At 40.6% G+C, this 22,220-nt stretch overlaps 2 protein-coding genes across 2 annotated transcripts; both read right to left on the reverse strand.

The window, feature by feature from the left end:
- Positions 1-214: 214 nt before the first annotated feature.
- LOC309840343 (olfactory receptor 4C45-like) lies at positions 215-1,156 on the reverse strand (the record flags this gene model as incomplete). The annotated part of the gene is made up of 1 exon (XM_082682403.1): positions 215-1,156. One exon carries the CDS (start codon positions 1,154-1,156, stop codon positions 215-217), a length of 942 nt encoding a protein of 313 aa, XP_082538529.1.
- An 18,402-nt stretch (positions 1,157-19,558) lies between these two features.
- On the reverse strand, positions 19,559-21,296 carry LOC309872802 (keratin, type II cytoskeletal 8). Its single transcript, XM_082747750.1, has one exon. The coding sequence runs from the start codon at positions 21,279-21,281 to the stop codon at positions 19,992-19,994; it is 1,290 nt and encodes a 429-aa protein (XP_082603876.1). The 5' UTR covers positions 21,282-21,296; the 3' UTR covers positions 19,559-19,991.
- Positions 21,297-22,220: the final 924 nt, after the last annotated feature.

Genomic DNA, 22,220 nt, shown 5'->3' on the forward strand with positions numbered 1-22,220 from the left:
TTAAAAGAAATTAACCATTTCCAGGGCTCCTGGAATTATTGTAGACTCTAGGCACCATGCTTACTTTGTCTTAATGGGTGTGTTGATCCTGCCCACAAAATATATGCTTCTGAAGAAAAGTGATCCAGACAGGATAATTGACTGTCTCATGTCTAATCAACTAGGAAGGATAATAAATCTCTAAATTTCCACTAGATGTTTTTATTTAAATACTCTAATCCCAAGTTTCATTATTACCAATTTTCATTATTTGCCCCCAGAGTTTCTTCATGACATTTTTCACTTCTGCATTTCGGAGGGTGTAAATTAAAGGGTTTAACATGGGAGTTACTAAGGTAAAGAACACAGCCACAGCTTTGTCAGCGGGGAAGGAGGTCATGGGTCTCAGATACATGAATAAACAAGGTACAAAGAATAAGATGACAACAGTGACATGAGAAGCACAAGTAGACAGGGCTTTGCGACGCCCTTCAGAGCTTTTAGTCCTCAGGGAGCAAAGGATGACAATGTAAGAAGCAACCAGCATAGAAAAAATGAGCAGACATTGTGACCCACTGTTAGCGGCAATCATGGGCCCCAAAGTGTGAGTGTCTGTACAGGCTAATTCCAGGAGAGGTATTAAATCACACATAAAATGGTCAATGGCATTGGGGCCACAGAATGGCAACTGGACTATGAACAGAACCTGGATCCCTCCATGCAGAAAGCCTAAAATCACAGCCATTCCCACCAAGAAAGAACAGACAGGTCGGCTCATGATGGTCATGTAATGCAAGGGCCTACAGATGGCTACATAGCGGTCATAGGCCATGACAGCTAAAAGGGTGATCTCTGCTCCAGCAAAGAAATGTTCAGCAAAGAGCTGAGTCATGCAGCCATTGAAGGATATGGTGTTCTTGTCAGAAATCAAGTCAAAGATCATTTTGGGTGCTATGGAAGAAGAGTAGAAAGCATCTAAAATGGACAAGTAGGACAGAAAAATGTACATGGGAGATCCCAGGGCTGGGCTGATGAAGATGGTGATGGAGATGAGGAGGTTACCTGCCATTGTGATCATGTAGGTGATTAAAAACACAGCAAATAAGAATTTCTTCAGTTCTGGGTTCGGAGTCAGGCCCAGCAGAATGAATTCCGTTACATTGCTTATCCTTCCCATGGAGTCAGCTTGGGTTATAAGTCTACGGTCAATCTGGAAAGATCACAGAATTTTGAATTCAACACTGAAATCTTCCATCACCTCCATCACTTCCATCACCATCCATTCAACTTGAAATTTTCCATCAAGACCCAGGAGGTCTGACTAAAGAGGAAGCCACAGCTTCCACTTACCACAACTGCTTTGGAGATATTTGTAAAAAAGAACAGTAAGATATTAAATTTCTCTTATTCATATAAGTTGAATAGTGGAAGTATGTTACAAGCACCAGAAAAGGGTGCCTGGGTGGCTCAGCCAGAAAAGTGTTTGCCTTTGGATGAGGCCCTGATTCCAGCATCCTGAGATTGAGTCCCGGTTCAGGCTCTCTGCTCAGGGGATGTCTGCTTCTACCTCTGCTTCTGCCTCTGCTTGTCCATCTGTTGTGCGTGCTCTCTCTAATAATTAATCAGTTAGTCTTTAAATAAAAAGAATACTGCTCCCGAATAGATCTATAATCCTAGTCACATTTTACAAATGGAATTAAAGGAGTCATGATATTTCCTCGAATCTCCTATTGTTGAGAGAGAAATGTTACCTAAGATAATACAAGTTTTTCCTTTGACATAGTTTAATCAATTAAAATGAACTTGAAGTCTTCATTGCTTATTAGTGGAAGAATTGAATATATACAAGAATTTATTCTTTGTTTGATTGATCTAGGCATGGATTTTCCATAGTGAGTCTTTGTTACAAATGATCATAGGACATTTTATTCCTTCTCCCCCTCTTTTTCTCCTTTCCCTATCCCTGGTAAGGAATATAACAACATATTTTTCCTCAAAGTTTTACAGACACAGAAGTCAGCATCAGGACCTTTCAGCTTCAATAAAGGTGAGGAAACTATATTTTGTTTTCCAGAAAGCTATGTCTCTTTGTTTCTTCTCTATCCATGGCTGCTACTATAGGTGGGAACTAAGTGTTTCATTATCCTTCATAGGTTTAATCCACAAATTCTGACTTCAGCGTGGCAACATGGAGGTTGTGAAAAGGGGAAACAATTTCAAATAAACACGTAGAAGTGTACTGAGGCAATCCACTTCTACATACATGTTAACCACAGTGTTAGATAAATGACCTTAGTAGTTCTCAACAACATTTTGTGTTGCGGAATTACAGATCACATTTTCTACTGCTATTTTAATGTCATTGTGTTCAAATTCATTTTTAGAGAAAAATATTACCTTCAATTCACAGTATCTAGCTACAAAAACTATTTGGTGAAAATAATTTGGATAAATTAAGTAAATCTGCTTAAAATTTGTGGAAAAAGATTAAGTTACTACTGACCTGGATCTAGTTGGTTGTGGGTTCCACTGTTTTTGGATTTCACTCAGTCATGTTTTCTTCTCCTGAGGGCATAGCACCACAGCTGCAAGTATACTCTGTCAACTAACAAGAGCATCACTGGAATTCTCTCTCAGACAACTGTCCGAGTCCTGGTCATTTTAGTTTACTTTGGTTCCATTATCATTCTGAACTTGCCCAGAAATGAGCTGTTTTATTTAGGAAACTTCAATACTCTAGGATTTAATTTCTACTCACTCGCATGGCCTCCTATAAAAATGTAGACACATCTTTAAAATACATTTCCCAAAGTCCTTGAGCAGTGTAGAGAGAATTCTTTTTCATTCCTCCTCTTAACCCCATAAGCTTGGGTGCAATGTCTCACATATGAATCTTAAGCTTGTAGGTATATACTCTGCCTCTGTCCTTTAGTTAAATATCCTTTAATTCTTTCTTCACTGATTCTAGTCAAATATTTAAATAGACCTTGGCAGAGTGCCTGCACTTTGGTAATGCACTGACCTCTCAAGTCCTCAGAGGATTAGTAGTAATTGGTCCTGTCGGAACCTTTGGTAGAAGTCTCAGCCTCTGCTTTTCACTTATTCCGCCTTGGCACCCACAAACATCATTAGAGGCCAGTTGAGCTTCGGTGAAACACGTGTCTGTGGCTATAGTTTAGTATGAAATTTTGGTAAAAAAAGTAGGAAAGCTTTCTTACAGGGCTTTGCTGTTCATTTTGACATTGTTGAGCCTGGCACAGGATAGGAGGCAGATTTAGGCATAGGTTAGTGTTCAGAGAATGGGTTTCTCTCTGAAAACGTGTCTGTTCTAAGTATACAGTTGTCCTGAGAATGGAAATGCCAGTTTTCAAGGCTACATAAAATGTAACTCTGGGAGACTGACATTTTTATTAGCAGCTAACAATGGAGACTCAGATGGCAGAATTCTCAGCTATGGAAGTTTGGGTAATTTATGAGCCGTAGATCCATCAACTTCTTCTGGTGTGTGTATATCAATGATAGGTCCTCATGATGTGTTCATGGGAATATAGCTTTTCTCTCTATCCTGCAGGAAAGAATTGTGGAGATGTACAGCAAAGAGCAATGCTTCTACATGGTAGGCATTGAGAAAATCACACCAAGGGAAACATTTTCTATAAAGACATTCAGAGGTAGAGGATGGAAACAGTATAGAAGGGGTGCTCCATTATAACTTTTCCCTCAATTTCTGACATGTTGAAGAGCTGGATGAAATTTGTACAAAATCACCTTAAAAAAAATCAGTGTTTATCTTTAAAGAAGCTGATATAGTTCTGAAATCCCATCCTGCACCACAAATGGAAAGAGTGCCTCCAGCCCTGTCCTCAGCACGTAATTATTTTGCTTGCTTGCAGTCTGTCTCTCTCCCTTGTTTTTTTTCTTCTTTTTATTGTGGGAAATACACATAATATAAAACTTACTATTTTAACCATTTTTATTTTTAAATTTTTAAGATTTTATATATTTACTTTATATAGAAAGAGTGAGAGAGAGAGAGAGAGAGCATGACCAAGGGCAGAGGGAGAGAGAGAAGCAGACTGCCTGCTGATCAGGGAGAAAAATGAGGGGCTTGATCCCTGGACCTCAGGATCATGACCTGAGCTGAAGACAGACACATAACCCACTGAGTGTCCCAGGCACCTGTAAACCATTTTCAACAGTACAGTTCAGTGTCATTAAGTACATTCGTATTGTGTGCAAACAACACCACCAACCATCTCCAGAATTTTTCATCTTTTCATAAAAAAGAATCCATATCCTTCAAACAATCACTGCTCATTTCTTCCTTAACCAGCTTCAGAAAACACTGTTTGCTTTCCGGTTCTTTTGAGTGTGTCTATATTGAATATTTCATATAAGTGGACTATTGCAGTGTTTCTTCTGTGACTGGCTTATTTTGCTTAGAGTAATGCCCTCAAGTTTCATCCTTGTGGTCACAAATGACAGGATTTCTATCCTTTTTAAGGCTGTAAAGCATACCATGTCTGTATATATTCCATTACTTGTTTCAAAGATTTACATCCATTGATGGACACTGAGGCTGTTTCCCCTTCTTAGCTACTGTGAATAATGCTGAAATGAGCAATAGGAGTGCAATGAATTCCTTGGGATCCTGATTTCAGTAGCTCTCAATAAATACCCAGGTGAGGAATTGTTGGATCATATGGTATTTTATTTTAATTTTTTGAAGAACCTCCATCCTGTTTTGCATAGTGACTATATAAATTTACATTCTTACCATTGGTGTACAAGGATTCTTTTTCTCCACATCCTTACTAATACTTGTTATGTTTTGTCTTTTGATAATGGCTATTTTTTTTAATTTTTAAATTTTTTAATAAACATATAATGTATTTTTGTCCCCAGGGGGTACAGGTCTGTGAATCGCCAGCTTTACACATTTCACAGCACAAATCGTAGCACATAACCTCCCCAATATCCATATCCCCACCACCCTCTCCTGTCCCCCCTCCCCCAATGAACCCTCAGTCTGTTTTTTGAGATTTTGTCTTTTATGGCTTTCTCCCTCCTGATCCCATCTTCTTTTATTTTTTCTTTTCCTTCCCCCCAAGCCTCCAATATTGCATTTCCATTTCCTCATAACAGCGAGATCATATGATAGTTGTCTTTCTCTGATTGACTTATTTCGCTAAGCATAATGCACTCTAGTTCCATCCACGTCATCACAAATGGCAAGATTTCATTCCTTTTGATGGTTTCATAGTATTCTTTTGTATATATACCCCAACTCTTCTTTATCCATTCATCCGTTGATGGACATTTAGGTTCTTTCCATAGTTTGGCTATTGTGGACATTGCTGCTATAAACATTTGGGTGCACATGTCCCTTTGGAGCACCACGTTTGTATCTTTAGGATATATACCCAGTAGTGCAATCGCTGGGTCATAGGGTAGCTCTATTTTCAGTTTTTTGAGGAATCTCCACACTGTTTTCCAGAGTGGTTGCACCAGCTTGCATTCCCACCAACAGTGTAGGAGGGTTCCCCTCTTTCCCCATCCTGGCCAGCATCTGTCATTTCTTGACTTGTTAATTTTAGCCATTCTGACTGGTGAGAGATGGTATCTCATTGTGGTTTTGATTTGTATTTCCCTGATGCCGAGTGTTGTGGAGCATTTTTTCATGTGTCTGTTTGCCATCTAGATGTCTTTTTGCAGAAATGTCTGCTCATGTCCTCTGCCATTTCTTGATTAGATTATTTGTTCTTTGGGTGTTGAGTTTGCTAAGCTCTTTATAGATTTTGGATATTAGCCCTTTATCTGATATGTCATTTGCAAACATCTTCTCCCATTCTGTCAGTTTATTTATTTATTTATTTTTTTTTACTGTTTCCTTTGCTGTACAAAAGCTTTTGATCTTGATGAAATCCCAATAGTTCATTTTTGCCCTTGCTTCCATTGCCTTTGGCGATGTCCCTAGGAAGAAGTTGCTGCAGTTGAGGTCAAAGAGGTTGCTGCCTGTGTTCTCCTCAAGGGTTTTGCTGGATTTCATTCTCACATTGAGGTCCTTCATCCATTTTAAGTCTATTTTCATTTGTGGTGTAAGGAAATAGTCCAATTTCATTTTTCTGCAAGTGGCTGTCCAATTTTCCCAGCACCATTTGTTGAAGAGGCTGTCTTTTTTTCCATTGGACATTCCTTCCTGCTTTCTTGAAGGTTAGTTGACCATAGAGTTGAGGGTCTATTTCTGGGCTCTCTATTCTGTTCCATTGATCTATGTGTCTGTTTTTGTGCCAGTACCATACTGTCTTGATGATGACAGCTTTGTAATAGAGCTTGAAGTCTGGAATTGTGATGCCACCAACTTTGGCTTTCTTTTTCAATATTCCTTTGGCTATTCGAGGTTTTTCTGGTTCCATATAAATTTTAGGATTGTTCTATTTCTTTGAAAAAAAATGGATGAGATTTTGATAGGAATTGCATTAAATGTGTAGCTTGCTTTAGGTAGAATAGACATTTTCACCATATTTATTCTTCCAATCCAGGAGCATGGAACATTTTTCCAGTTCTTTGTGTTTTCCTCAATTTCTTTCATGAGTACTTTATAGTTTTCTGAGTATAGATTCTTAGCCTCTTTGGTTAGGTTTACTCCTAGGTATCTTATGGTTTTTGGTGCAATTGTTAGTGGAATTGACTCTTTAAATTCTCTTCTTTCTGTCTTCTTGTTAGTGTAAAGAAATGCAACTGTGTGAACACAGCAACTGTGTTCTCCTCAAGGGTTTTGCTGGATTTCGTTCTCACATTGATGTCCTTCATCCATTTTAAGTCTATTTTCATGTGTGGTGTAAGGAAATAGTCCAATTTCATTTTTCTGTGCATTGACTTTATATCCTGACACATTACTGAATTCCTGTACAAGTTCTAGCAGTTTTGGAGTGGAGCCTTTTGAGTTTTCCACATACAGTATCATATCATCTGCAAAGAGTGATAGTTTGACTTCTTATTTGCCAATTTGGATGCCTTTAATTTCTTTTTGTTGTCTGATTGCTGAGGCTAAGACTTCTAGTACTATGTTGAATAGCACTGGTCATAACGGACATCCCTGCTGTATTCCTGACCTTAGTGGAAAAGCTTTCAGTTTGTCTCCATTGAGAATGATATTTGTAGTGGGTTTTTCATAGATGGCTTTGATAATATTGAGGCATTTTATGTTTCTAGAAATGTACCTGTTTCTTCCAGATTGTAGAATTTGTTGGTGTAGAGTTGCTCATAGTATGTTCTTATGATTGTTTGTATTTCTTTGGTGTTGGTTGTGATCTCTTCTCTTTCATTAGTGCTTTTATTTATTTGGGTCCTTTCTCTTTTCTTTTTGATAAGTCTGGCCAGGGGTTTGTCAATCTTATTAATTCCTTTAGAGAACCAGTTCCTAGTTTCATTGATTTGTTCTATTGTTTTTTTGGTTTCTATTTCATTGATTTCTTTTTTTTTTTTAAATTTATTTTCAGCACAACACTATTCATTATTTTTGCACCACACCCAGTGCTCCATGCAATCCATCCCCTCTCTAATATCCACCACCTGGTTCCCCCAACCTCCCACCCCCCGCAGTTTCAAACCCCTCAGATTGTTTTTCAGAGTCCATAGTCTCTCATGGTTCACCTCCCCTTCCAATTTACCCCAACCGACCCTGCTTTGTCAAAGATTATTTGACCATAGAGTTGAGGGTCTATATCTGGGCTCTCTATTCTGTTCCAGTGGTCTATTTATCTGATTTTATGCAAGTACCATGCTGTCTTGGTGATCACAGCTTTGTAGTAAAGCTTGAAATCAGGTAACGTGATGCCCCGAGTTTTATTTTTGTTTTTCAACATTTCCTTAGTGATTGGGATTCTCTTCGGATTCCATATGAATTTTTGGATTATTTGTTCCAGCTCTTTGAAAAATACTGGTGGAATTTTGATTGGAATGGCATTAAAAGTATTGCTTGCTCTAGGCAGTATAGACATTTTAACAATGTTTATTCTTCCGATCCAAGATCATGGAATGGTCTTCCATCTTTTTGTGTCTTCTTCAATTTCTTTCATGAGTGTTTTGTAGTTCCCCCAGTACAGATCCTTTACCTCTGGTTAGGTTTATTTCCAGGTATCTTATGGTGCTTGGTGCTATAGTAAATAGAATTGATTCCCTAATTTCCCTTTCTGCATTTTTACTGTTAGTATATACGAAAACAACTGATTTCTTTACATTGACTTTGTATTCTGCCACATTATTGAATTTTTGTATGAGTTCTAGTAGTGTGGGGGTGGAGTCTTTTGGGTTTTCCTTATAACGTAGCATGTCATCAGCAAAGAGAGAGAGTTTGACTTCATTGCCAATTTGGATACCTTTTATTTCTCTTTGTTGTCTGACTGCTGTTGCTAGGACATCTGATCTATGTTGAACAAGAGTGGTGAGAGTGGGTATCCTTGTGTTCCAGATCTCAATGGGAAGCCTGCGAGCTTTTTTCCATTGAGGATGATATTTGCTTTGGGTCTTTCATAGATAGATTTGATGAAGTTCAGGAATGTTTCCTCTATCCCTATACTTTGAAGCGTTTTAATCAGGAATGGATGCTGGATTTTGTCAAATACTTTTTCTGCATCAATTAAGAGGACCATGTGGTTATTCTCTCTTCTCTTATTGATTTGTTCTATCACATTGATTGATTTGTGAATGTTGAACCATCCTTGTAACCCAGGGATGAATCCCACTTGGTCATGGTGGAAAATCTTTTTAATGTGCTATTGGATCCTGTTTGTTAGGATCTTGTTGAAAATCTTAGCATCCATATTCATCAGGGATATTGGTCTGAAATTCTCCTTTTTGGTAAGGTCTTTGCCTGGTTTGGGGATCAGGTTAATACTGGCTTCATAGAAAGAGTCTGGAAGTTTTCCTTCTGCTTCTGTTTTTTTAAACAGCTTCAGGAGAATAGGTGTTATTTCTTCTTTGAAAGTTTGGTAGAATTCCCCAGGGAATCCCTCACGTCCTGGGCTCTTGTTTTTTTGGGAGGCTTTTAATCACTGCTTGAATATTTTTACTAGATATCGATCTATTCAGATTGTCAATTTAATCCTGGTTCAATTTTGGGAGTTTATAGTTTCCAGGAATGCATCCATTTCATCGAGGTTACTTAATTTATCCACATATAACTATTGATTATAACTTTTGATGATTGTTTCCATTATCTTGGTGTTAGTTGTAATCTGTCAGTTTTCATTCATAATTTTATGAATTTGGGTCTTCTCTCTTTTCTTTTGGATTAGTGTGGCCAATTGTTTATCAGTCTTATTGATTTTTTCAAAAAACCAGCTTCTAGTTTCATTGATATGCTCTACTGTATCTCTAGTTTGTATCTCATTGATCTGTGCTCTAATCTTGATTATTTACCTTCTTGTGTATGGAGTTGGGTTAATTTGTTGTTTATCTTCCAGTTCTTTATGGTGTAGACACATCTGGTGTATTCTGGATTTTTCAATTTTTTTGAGGGAGGCTTGGATGGCTCTGTATCGCCTTTGCTGTATTCCATAGGTGTTGGACTGAAGTGTTTGTATTCTCATTGGTTTCCATGAATTGTTTAAGTTCTTCTTCGATCTAGGTTGATCCAAGCATTCTTTTAAGCAAGGTGGTCTTCAGCTTCCAGGTGTTTGAGTTCCTTCTGAACTTTTCCTTGTGATTGAGCTCCAGTTTCAAAGCATTGTGATCTGTGAATACGCAGGGGGTAATGTCAGTCTTTTGGTATCAGTTGAGTCCTGATTTGTGACCCAGTATGTGGTCTATTCTGGAGAAGGCTCCATGTGCACTTGAGAAGAATGAGTATTCTGTTGTTTTAGGGTGGAATGTTCTATATATATCTATGAGGTCCATGTGGTCCAATGTGTCATTCAATGCTCTTGTTTCTTTATTGATTTTTTGCTTCGATGATCTGTCTATTACTGAGAGAGGCGTGTTGAGATCTCCTACAATTAATGTATTCATGTCAATATGACTCTTTATCTTGATTAATAGTTTTCTTAAGTAATTGACTGCTCCCATATTTGGGGTATAAATATTTACAATTGTTAGGTCTTCTTGATGAATAGTCCCTTTAAGAATGATGTAGTGTCCTTTTGGATCTCTGACTACAGTCTTTAATTTAAAATCTAATTTTTCTGATATGAGAATTGTTACCCCAGCCTTCTTTTGAGGCCCATTGGCATGAAAAATGCTTCTCCATCCCTTCACATTCTGTCTGGGTGTATCCTTAGCCTTGAAATGGGTCTCTTGTAGACAACATATGGATGGGTCCTGTCGTTTTATCCAATCTGCAACCATGTGTCATTTTATAGGCACATTTAGCCCATTTGCATTGAGTGTGATTATTGATAGAAACGTTTTTATTGACATCGTGTTAACTTTGAAGTCTTTCTTTCTGTAGATTGTCTCTATATTTCTGTTCAATGCTATTCTTAGGATTTTTCCTCTTTTATAGAACCCCCCTTAATATTTCCTGCAGTGTTGGCTTGGTGGTTGCATAGTCTTTTTTTTTTTTTTTTTTTTTTTTTTTTTTTTTTTTTTTTGGTTGCATAGTCTTTTAAGCGTTTCCAGTCTTGGAAACTCCTTATCTCTCCATCCATTTTGAATGTCAGTCTTGTTGGATAAAGTATTCTTGGCTGCATGTTCTTCTCATTCAGTGCCCTGAATATATCTTGCCAGCCATTTCTGGCTTGCCAGGTCTCTGTGGACAGGTCTGGCATTATTCTGATAAGCTTTCCTCAGTAGGTAAGGAGCTTCTTTGTCCTAGTTGCCTTCAAGAGAGCCTGTCTACAATTATAATTCCTCATTCTTACTATCAGGTGTCTCGAGGAATTTCAAAAATCTATAATCTTGGGTGGAGATCGTTCAGCCTCTAGTACATGAATGCTGGTTCCATTTGTGAAATTGGGAAAATTTTCATGTAGAACTTGTTCCACTATATCTGCTAGATTTTTTTCTTTCTCCTCCCTTCAGGGATTCCAATATTTCTGACATGGAACATTTCATGGCATCATTTATTTCCCTGATTCTGTTTTATGGCTTCTAAGCTGTTGGTTTCAGGCTTCCTCCTGATCCTTTCTCTCTATCTGTTTGTCCTCCAGATCACTAATTCTATCTTCTGTCTCAGTTACCCTAGATTTTAGAGAATTTAAATTAGATTGGAACTCATTGGGAGCATTGTGAACCTCATCCCTGGTGGCTTTCAGTTCTGCCCTAATCAATTCCATTTTGTCATCCATGGCTTTTGCCAACCTAGCTATTGCCTGGATAATTGTTAGCCTGAATTCCCTTTCCAACATATTGTCTATGTCAAAAGCCATTAGCTCTGTTGCGGAAGGCCCAGCCTCTGAATTTTTCTTCTTTGGGCATTCCTCCTCCTAGTCATTTTGGTGAGTGATGGCTGAACCTATAGCTGGATGTATCAACTGTGGTGCAGTCAAAGTGCACCCTGTAATGCTTCTGAGCAATCAAGAGTCCCCACCCAAATGAAAGAAAAAAGATAGAGAGAAAAAAGAAAAATAAGAGATAGATAGAGAGAGAGAGAGAGAGAGAGAGAGAGAAAGAGGGAGAGAGAGAGAGAGAGGAAAAAAAAGAAAGATAAAATAAAAGAGAAGGCCTAGCTCTAATGGGCCCCAAGTTAAGATTTATGAAGTATACAAACAAAAAGACTGATAAAAGTAAATGAGAAGAGAAAAAAAATATATAAAAGCAAAACAACAAGAAAAGAAAGAGGCAACCCACAGAATGGGAGAAGATATTTGCAAATGACAGTACAGACAAAAAGTTGATATCCACTATCTATAATGAACTCCTCAAAGTCAACACACACAAAACAGACAATCATGTCACTGTTCTATTTTTAAGTTCTATTTTTAATTTCTTGAGGAATCTCCACACTGTTCTCCAAAGTGGCTGCACCAACTTGCATTCCCACCAACAGTGTAAGAGGGTTCCCCTTTCTCCACATCCTCTCCAACACACGTTGATTCCTGTGTTGCTAATTTTGGCCATTCTAACTTGTTTAAGGTGGTATCTCAATGTGGGTTTTAAATTGAATCTCCCTGATGACTAGTGATGATGAACATTTTTCATGTGTCTGATAGCCATTTGTATCTTCTGCCCATTTTTTGACATGATTATCTGTTTTGTGTGTGTTGAGTTTGAGGAGTTCTTTATAGATCCTGGATATCAACCTTTTTTCTGTACTGTCATTCGCAAATATCTTCTCCTATTCTGTGGGTTGCCTCCTTGTTTTGTTGCCTGTTTCCTTTGCTGAGCAGAAGCTTTTGATTTTGATGAAGTCCCAAAGGTTCATTTTCGCTTTTGTTTCCTTTGCATTTGGAAACATATCTTGAAAGAAGTTGCTGTGGCTGATATCGAAGAGGTTACTGCTTATGTTCTCCTCTAGGATTCTGATGGATTCCTGTCTCACATTGAGGTCTTTTATCCATTTTGAGTTTATCTTTGTGTACGGTGTAAGAGAATGGTCGAGTTTCATTCTTCTACATGTAGTTGCCCAGGTTTCCCAGCAATATTTATTGGAGCGACTGTCTTTTTTCCACTGTATATTTTTTCCTGTTTTGTCGAAGATTATTTGACCATAGAGTTGAGGGTGCATATCTGGGCTCTCTTCTCTGTTCCACTGGTCTATGTGTCTGTTTTTATGCCAGTACCATGCTGTCTTGTTGATCACAGCTTTGTAGTAAAGCTTGAAATCAGGTAACATGATGCCCCCCAGCTATATTTTTGTTTTTCAACATTTCCTTAGTGATTCGGGGTCTCTTCTGATTTCATACACATTTTTGGATTATTTGCTCCAGCTCTTTGAAGAATACTGGTGGAATTTTGATCGGAATGGCATTAAAGGTATAGATGGCTTTAGGCAGTATAGACATTTTAACAATGTTTATTCTTCCGATCCAAGAGCATGGAATGGTCTTCCATCTCTTTGTGTCTTCTTCAATTTCTTTCATGAGTGTTCTGTAGTTCCTTGAGTACAGATCCTCTACCTCTTTGGTTAGGTTTATTCCTAGGTATCTTATGGTTCTTGGTGCTATAGTAAATGGAATTGAATCTATAATTTCCCTTTCTGTATTTTCATTGTTAGTTTATAAGAAAGCCACTGATTTCGGTACATTGACTTTGTATCTTGCCACGTTGCTGAAGTGCTGTATGAGTTCTAGTAGTTTGGGGGTGGAGTTTTTCGGGTTTTTTATATAAAGAATCATGTCATCTGTGAAGAGTGAGAGTTTGACTTCTTCATTGTATTCAAGGTATTCAATTTGGATATCTTTTAGTTCTCTTTGTTGTCTGATTGCTGTTGCTGGGACTTCTAATACTATGTTGAACAAGAGTGGTGACAGTGAGCACCCTTGTCGTGTTCCTGATCTCAACAGGAAGGCTGCAAGATTTTTCCCCTTGAAGATGATATTTGCTGTGGGTCTTTCATAGATAGATTTGATGAAGTTCAGGATTTTTCCCTCTATCCCTATACTTTGAAGCATTTTAATCAGGAACGGATGCTGGATTTTGTCAAATGCTTTTTCTGCATCAATTGAGAGGACCATGTGGTTCTTCTTCCTTCTCTTATTAATTTGTTCTATCACATTCCTTGATTTGCGAATGTTGAACCATCCTTGTAGTTCAAGGATGAATCCCACCTGGTAATGGTGAATAATCATTTTAATGTGCTGATGGATCCTGTTGGCTAGGATCTTATGGAGAATCTTAGCATCCATATTCATCATTGATATTGGTCTGAAATTCTCCTTTTTGGTGGGGTCTTTGCCTGGTTTGGGGATCAGGGTAATGCTGGCTTCATAAAAATAGTCTGAAAGTTTTCCTTCTGCTTCAATTTTTGAACAGCTTCAGGAGAATAGGTGTTATTTCTTTTTTGAATGTTTGGTATTATTCCCCAGGGAATCTTTCGGGTCCTGGGCTCTTGTTTTTTGGGAGGTTTATTGATCACTGCTTCAATCTAATTACTAGTATCGGTCTATTCAGATTGTCGGTTTCTTCCTGGTTCAATTTTGGGAGTTTATAGTTTTTCAGTAATGAATCCATTTCATCTAGGCTGCTAAGATTATTGGCATGTAACTGTTGATAATAACTTCTGATGATTGTTTCTACTTCCTTGGTGTTAGTTGTGATCTCTCCCTTTTCATTCATAATTTTATAAATTTGGGCTTTCTCTCTTTTCTTTTGGATTACTGTGGCTAATGGTTTATCAATCTTATTATCTTATTGATTCTTTCAAAAAACCAGCTTCTAGTTTCATTGATATGTTCTACTGTATCTCTGGTTTCTACCTCATTGATCTCAGTTCTAATCTTGATGGTTTCCCTTCTAATGTGTGGTGTTGGTTTGATTTGTTGTTGACTCTCCAGTTCTTTAAGGTGTAGAGACAGTTGCTGTGTTCTGGATTTTTCAATTTTTTTTGAGGGAGGCTTGGATGGCTCTGTATTTCCCCCTTAGGACTGCCTTTGTTGTATCCCATAGGTTTTGGATCGAAGTGTCTTCATTCTCATTGGTTTCCATGAATTGTTAAGTTCTTCTTTGATCTGCTGGTTGATCCAAGCATTCTTAAGCAAGGTGGTCTTTAGTTTCCAGGTGTTTGAGTTCCTTCTGAACTTTTCCTTGTGATTGAGCTCCAGTTTCAAAGCATTGTGATCTGAGAATATACATGGAATAATCTCAGTCTTTTGGTATCAGTTGAGTCCTGATTTGTGACCCAGTATGTGGTCTATTCTGGAGAAGGTTCCATGTGCACTTGAGAAGAATGAGTATTCTGTTGTTTTAGGGAGGAATGTTCTGTATATATCTATGAGGTCCATGTGGTCCAATGTGTCATTCAATGCTCTTGTTTCTTTATTGATTTTTTTGCTTCGATGATCTGTCTATTTCTGATAGAGGCATGTTAAGATCTCCTACGATTAGTGTATTCATATCGATATGACTTTTCTTGATTAATAGTTTTCTTATGCAATTGGCTGCTCCAATATTGGGGGTATAGATATTTACAATTGTTAGATTATCTTGGTGGATAGTCTCTTTAACGATTATGTAGTGTCCTTCTGTATTTCTGACTACAGTCTTTAGTTTAAAATCTAATTTATTTGATATGAGAATCACTACCCCAGCCTTCTTTTGAGGCCCATTGGCATGAAAGATGCTTCTCCAACCCTTCACTTTCAGTCTGGGTGTATATTTAGTTTCAAAATGGGTCTCTTGTAGACAAAATATGGATGGGTCCTGTCGTTTTATCCAATCTGCACCCCCCTGCCATTTTATGGGCGCATTTATGCCATCACATTGAGAGTGATTATTGATAGATACGTTTTTACTGACATCGTCTTACCTTTGCAGTCTTTCTTTCTGTAGATTGTCTCTACATTTCTGTTCAATGCTATTCTTAGGATCTTTCCTCTTTTATAGAACCCCCCTTATTATTTCATGCAGTGTCGGCTTGGTGGTTGCATAGTCTTTTAAGCGTTTCCGGTCTTGGAAACTCCTTATCTCTCCATCCATTTTGAATGTCAGTCTTGCTGGATAAAGTATTCTTGGCTGCATGTCCTTCTCATTCAGTGCCCTGAATATATCTTGCCAGCCCTTTCTGGCTTGCCAGGTCTCTGTGGACAGGTCTGATTTTATTCTAATGGGCTTTCCTCTGTAAGTAAGGAGCCTCTTTGTCCTAGCGACTTTCAAGAGATTATACCTACAGTTATGATTCGTCAATTTTACTATAAGGTGCCTTGATGGTTTTTTGGAATGTATAATCTTGGGTGGAGACCGTTCAGCCTCTAGTACATGAACGCTGGTTCCATTCGTGAGATTGGGAAAATTTTCATGAAGTACTTGTTTCACTATATCTTCTAGACTTCTTTCTTTCTCCTCCCCGTCAGGGATTCCAATAATTCTGACTTTGGAACATTTCATGGCATCATTTATTTCCCTGATTCTATTTTTGTGGTTTCTAAGCTGTTTGTTCCAGGCTTCCTCCTGATCCTTTCTTTCTATCTGTTTGTCTTCCAGATCACTAATTCTTTCTTCTGTCTAAGGTACTCTAGCTTTGAGAGAATTTAGGTTAGTTTGGAACTCATTGAGAGCATTGTGAACCTCAGCCCTGGTAGCTTTTAGCTCAGCCCTAACATTGTGAACATCATCTCTGGTCGCTTTCAGCTGGGCCCTAATCAATTCCCTTTGGTCATCCATGGCTTTTTCCAACGTTGCTATTGCCTGGATAATTGTTAGCCTGAATTCTCTTTCTGACATATTGTCTGTGTTGATAGCCATTAGCTCTGTTGCAGAAGGTCCATCCTCTATATTTTCCTTCTTTTGGCATTCATCCTCGTAGTCATTTTGGTGAGAGATGACTGAACAGATGTAGCTGGATGTATCAACTGTGGTGCAGTCAAGGTGCACCCTGGAACACTTCTGAGCAATCAGGATTCCCCACCCTAACGAGAGACAAAAGAAAAGAAAAAGAAAAAGAGAGAGAGAGAAAGACAGGAAAGAAAGGGAAGATGAAAGAGAAGGTTCAGCCCAAATGGGCCCCAAGGTAAGATTTATGATGTAGATAAACAAAAAGAGACAAACAAAAAGACTGATAAAAGTATATGACAAGAGAAAAAAATATATATGCAAATAAAGGAAGAACCTGTTCAAAAAGAACCCCAAGTGTAAGGTTTATATACTATCAGTACAAACACAAACACACAGAAATAGTGGTGGAAGAAAAAGTTGTAAGAGTGGTTATAAATTCTCAGTGTGGGCAAGGAAGTTTGTTTTGATTCTTGCTGGATGTATCTTGATATCTTTGTTAAATACTCAACTTTCCTAAGATAAAGGGGGATTAAAAATTGGTTTACCTCTAGGGGTAGTATTGATTGGGGAAAGGGGATTACTTTGAAGTTTAACTCTATATGAATATTGGAAAATAAAAATAAAAAGGAATAAACTAGACTAAACTAAACTAAAATAAAAAAAGAAATTAAAAAACTAGAAATGTAAAAGAAAAACATAGGTGTATGTATCAAAAATTTCAGGTTAGAAGGTTATTATGGAATTTGACGTAGTGGACTGCTCACTGTGATGGTAAATAGGTTAAAAAAATTATCTATGTATAAAAAAAAAAGAACCAGAATAGTGGGAATGAGTGAAAAATAAAAGTTTTCCTATGAAGTAGTGGTGGCTGTTCTCTTGTCATCCTTTTTTTTTTTTTTCCTTTCTTGGTTTGTTTTCTGGGGGAGGGGACTGCCACATGGGGTTTCAGTCAAGATGTTCCCTGAGTTAAGTCCTCCAGCCCCCCTCAAGTGGGTGGTCTCTGAGGAAACTGGTTTTTTCCAGGCTTTTGTTCTCTGGCGGTTATTATGTTTGTTCACTTTTTTTTCTCACCTTGACTGCTTTTGATGGTTTTTGTAGTTTTAGAGGAAAACAAACTGCGCCCTCTCAGAAAGAAGCCTCAGTCTGGATGCAGAGCCCAAAAAAGTTCCCCCTTGGCTGCTGGCAGAGCAGGTCCGAGTCGCGGTCCATGGGGATGCAGGATCTTTTGCTTGTACTCAAAGCCATGGCACCTGTGGCTGTCTGGGCAGCTCCAGACCACCAGAGAGGTTCTAAGCAGCAATCGCACACTAAGATTTTCCTGCTGGCCTGGGCTGGGAGTGCCTGGTCTTTCTGGGTCTAAGAGCGCCCGGCTTGCGTGCACCTCTTTCACGGGAGCCTGTGGGTCGCACGCGGGTCTCAGACTCTGAGAACAGGGTGCAGGTCTGAAAACACCAGGCTGGACCTTTGTGCACCTCTCTGTGTGGAGAGTTTAGTGCATGCGTCTTAGGCTCTGAAACAATGGCGTGTATCAAACAGCTCCAGCTGGGCCTTTGTACCTGTCTCAGGGGCACGCGCATCTCAGGCTCTATAGCAGGGCTCGCGCGTTCTGCCATCTGGCGTGGCTCCCATCCCCTCATAGGAGCCGGACCCCATGTGTTCTCGGGCATGCTGGCAGCTTAGGGACCAAGACCTGGTTTCTCCACCGCACTCTCTCTGGCTCAGCGCCAGGGGAGACTTAAGCCCCTGTCCCTAGCCACCCTGATTCCCACAATCCCCCCCCCCCCCCCCCCCCCCCCCGCCCCGCTATCCTTTGCTCTTCTGGAGTGCTTTCAACCAGTCTCCAAGTTAATGCTGGTCCCCAGATGCAGGGCACTCTCGCTCATATTGGGGGTATTACTATCCAACCAGTCGCCTCTGGTGGCTCCCTCCCCCTTTTGTTTATCTTCCGATATCAGTCCGCCGGTCCCACACCGCTTTACCTGCCCACTGGCATCTTCTGCCTCTGTAGAGATCCGGAGGTGTATAATTCTGATCTCAGGCTGATTTTATGGGTGATCAGAGTTCTTTGGTAGGTAATCAGCTAACTTTAGGGTACAGGTTGCAAAGGTGCCTCCTTCTACTTCCCCGCTATCTTGTCCCCCCTCAGGGAAGAATTTAAATGGGTGTTTGTTCCAAGTCCAAGGAGGGAGGGAGGCTCTGACCTCTCACCTCCTGAGGATTAGAATTAGAAGCTTCAACAAAATGTTAGGCAGTCCAATTTATCATTTCTCTCTTGTGGCCATGTCATCTGTGACCAAGGGTGTTGGGGAGAGCCAGCTGGACTGGACTAGCCAGCCCCTCTATTGACTGTGTTAAGAGGTGATCTCAGGGTCTGAGGTGTAAGGAATAGAATGTTCTAGTCAGGGAGGTATGGGTGCCAGAGCCAGTCAGAGTCTATCAAATAGCCTTTATAATAACCTGCTCACAGAGCTCTAGAGGGGATTGAGCAAGATAACACAGGAAAACATTTAAGCCAGTAAAAACCTGCTATTCTAATGCGGATGCCCCAAGGATAGACACATGCAGGCTGGAGAAAGCACTCTTGATAATAGAAATCTGAATCATGCTGAAGAGAGTGAGTTTTGCTGGCTCTTCTCTTTGCTACCTGTGTGACTTTGGACAAGTTCCTCACCTTCCTTATACCTGAGTTCCCACATCTATAGAAAAGGAGTGATAATGGTACTGATCATGGTACTGCTGTAGGGGTTCTGGGAGGTAATCGTGTGAAGTGCTGGAATGGTGCTTAGCATAGAACTAAAGCTCACTGCTGCCTTCCTCAAAGCTCATGGTGTGAACATTATGGGTTTCTGACAGGAATTCTCTCTCTCTCTCTCTCTCTCTATATATATATATATACATACACACACACACACATACACACACACCATCACACATATGTACATACAAACATGTGATATCTATATATACATATGAATAAATAGATAATAAATTTACTCTTTTCATTGCTAGAATCTGTATACATACAGAAAGGAGAGAAGAACATTTTAAGCTATCAAATACTGATTCATAAGTCATTATTATTCTAACAATCTTTCTATGAATATTTGATCTTGTCATCACCAAAATGCTGACAGTGAAGTTGGGCGTCCCTGAGAAGGTTGTAGGAATAAAGGAAATGTAAACACAATGGGAAGTGACAAATAATAAATTTTTTTTTTTTTTTTTGGGATGGGCAGAGCCAGCTGAGACTTTATTTGGGACAAGACACTCAAATTGGCTTTTAGTTGGAGGCATGGACAAGAAGGGGTTCCCAGGGCAGCAGAACCGCCCCCACAGGCAGGCTGCGGACTGGGGCTGAGTGAGTCTTAGGTGAGTCTCCTGTTCCCAATGCTTCCCTGCACAGCTCCTTCCCCCAAAGGCTCTATGGCAGCCATGAGAGCAGGGAGGCTGGGTGGGACCACAGTGGTTGTTCACTTGGACAGGACATCAGACGACTCAGACACCAGCTTCCTGTCACGGGTCTCAATCTTCTTCACCACCACAGCCTTGGAGGAGCTGCCACGGCTGAAGGACCCGGAGGGGCCAAAGCTGGACTGAAAGGAGCTCAGGCCATAGTTGAGGCTAGGGCTTGGGAGGGCCCCTTAGGTCGAGCTCAGGCCACCTGAAAAGCCGCTGGTGGTCTTAGTATGGATACTCATGTTCTGCATCCCAGACTCCAGCCGGCTCTCCTCGCCCTCCAGCAGCTTGCGGTAGGTGGCAATCTCAATGTCCAGGGCCAACTTGACGTTCATGAGCTCCTGGTACTCGCGCAGCTGCCGGGCCATGTCCTGCTTGGCTCTCTGCAGGGCGGCCTCCAGCTCAGCCACCTTGCCATTGGCATCCTTAATGGCCAGCTCCCCGCGCTGCTCAGCATCGGCAACGGCAGCCTCCAGGGCAGCCCTCTGGTTTTTGAGGGCCTCGATCTCAGCCTGGAGTCGGCTGATGCTCCGATTCATCTCAGAAATTTCCGTCTTCGTGCGACGGAGGTCATCCCCGTGCTTCCCAGCCAATGTCTGCAGCTCCTCGTACTTGATCTGGTACATGGTCTCAGCCTCAGCCCGGCTACGGTTGGCGATGTCCTCATACTGGGCCTTGACCTCGGAGATGATGCCATCCAGGTCCAGGGAGCGGCTGTTGTCCATGGATAGGACCACAGACGTGTCCGAGATCTGGGACTGCAGCTCACGGATCTCCTCTTCATACAGCTGCCTTAAGAAGTTGATCTCGTCGGTCAGCCCTTCTAGGTGGTACTCGAGTTCTACCTTGTTCATATAAGCTTCGTCCACATCCTTCTTGATGAGGACAAATTCATTCTCCATGTCTGCACGCTCTTTGATCTCCTCCTCATATTTATTCTTGAAGTCCTCCACCAGCCCCTGCATGTTGCCAAGCTCCACCTCCAGCTTCAGCTTCTCCTGGCCCAGGGTGTCCAGCTGCCGCTGGAGGTTGCTGATGTAGCTCTCGAACATGTTGTCTATGTTGCTCCGCGCGGTCTTCTGCTGCTGTAGGAGGCTCCACTTGGTCTCCAGAACTTTGTTCTGCTGCTCCAGGTGCCTCACCTTGTCGATGAAGGAGGCAAATTTGTTGTTGAGGGTCTTGATCTGCTCTTTCTCCTGGGTGCGCACAGCTTGGATGTTGGGATCCACTTCCAGCTTAAGGGGGCTCAGCAGGCTCTGGTTCACTGAGACGGCCATGATGCCCCCCATACCCCCGGCCCCGCCGCCGTAGCCCCCGACCACACTCATGCTGCTGTTCAGGCCCCCCCGGAAGCTGCCGCCCACCCGGGAGAAGGCGGACGAGCTGATGCGGGAGCCAGGCCCACTGGTGTAGGAGCGGCTGCTGAAGGCCCAGGTGGACACCTTGTAGGACTTCTGGGTCACCCTGACGGACATGGTGGAGGCCAGAGTGGAGGCTGGAGTAGAGGCGAGTAGGCTGAACCTGACAGAGGTTCTACAAGGGGCCGAGAAGCTGCTTCTAGGTCGACAAATAATAAATTTATATCATCCTGCTAAGTATGGTATTTCATATAATTCTCATATAATCCCATGAGGAAGGTATTGCTAATTCTTTTTTATGTCTAAAGAAGTCAATGTTCACTGTGAGCATCATTTGGTCAAGACCAGAGAAGCTAATATTGGTAGTTTTGTATTTAAATCTTTGGATTTATAAGCCTGAGCTCTAACAATTAAGCTGTGGTAGCAGTTAGACTCTGGTTCTGTGATGTGTCTCAGGCACTAGGAATGATATGCTGGGTGAGGGGGTGCTGATTCAGACCCTGGGGGATTTGTAGAGTCTCTAGTTCTCCCAGCAGGGGCAGGCAGGACACACTCCTCAGACAGAACCTACGTGCAGCTGTGACAATGAGGAAAACCACAGAGAAAGGAGGACAGGTTTTATCTTCCTTTCTTACATTTGGCTCCAATCTGGGAGATCTGCCTAGGCATAATCTTGGAAGTTTGGTTTCTGGAAATTTCCTGATCCCTGCAGAGGATAAGGAAGACCAAGCAGATGTTCAGACTGAGGAGTAGGGATATCTCTTTGTGCATGGGATGTTGCATGGGTTCCCAGAGAAATAACACATCAAACCATGAGACTGGGTCTGATAGTGAGTTCTTCTATTAACAAGATTCTGTGTATACCAGTTCATGTATGATAGCTTGAAAAAGAGCCCTAAATAAATTGGTGTTTTTGTTCTTGGTGCTGTAGTAAATAGAATCAATTCTTTAATTTCCCTTTCTATATTTTCATTGTTAGTGTGTAAGAAAGCAACCGATTTTTGTGCATTGATTTTATATCCTGCCATATTATCCAATTGCTATATGAGTTCTAGT

Source organism: Mustela nivalis (assembly GCF_964662115.1).
Source record: "Mustela nivalis genome assembly, chromosome: 9".
NCBI lineage: Eukaryota > Metazoa > Chordata > Mammalia > Carnivora > Mustelidae > Mustela > Mustela nivalis.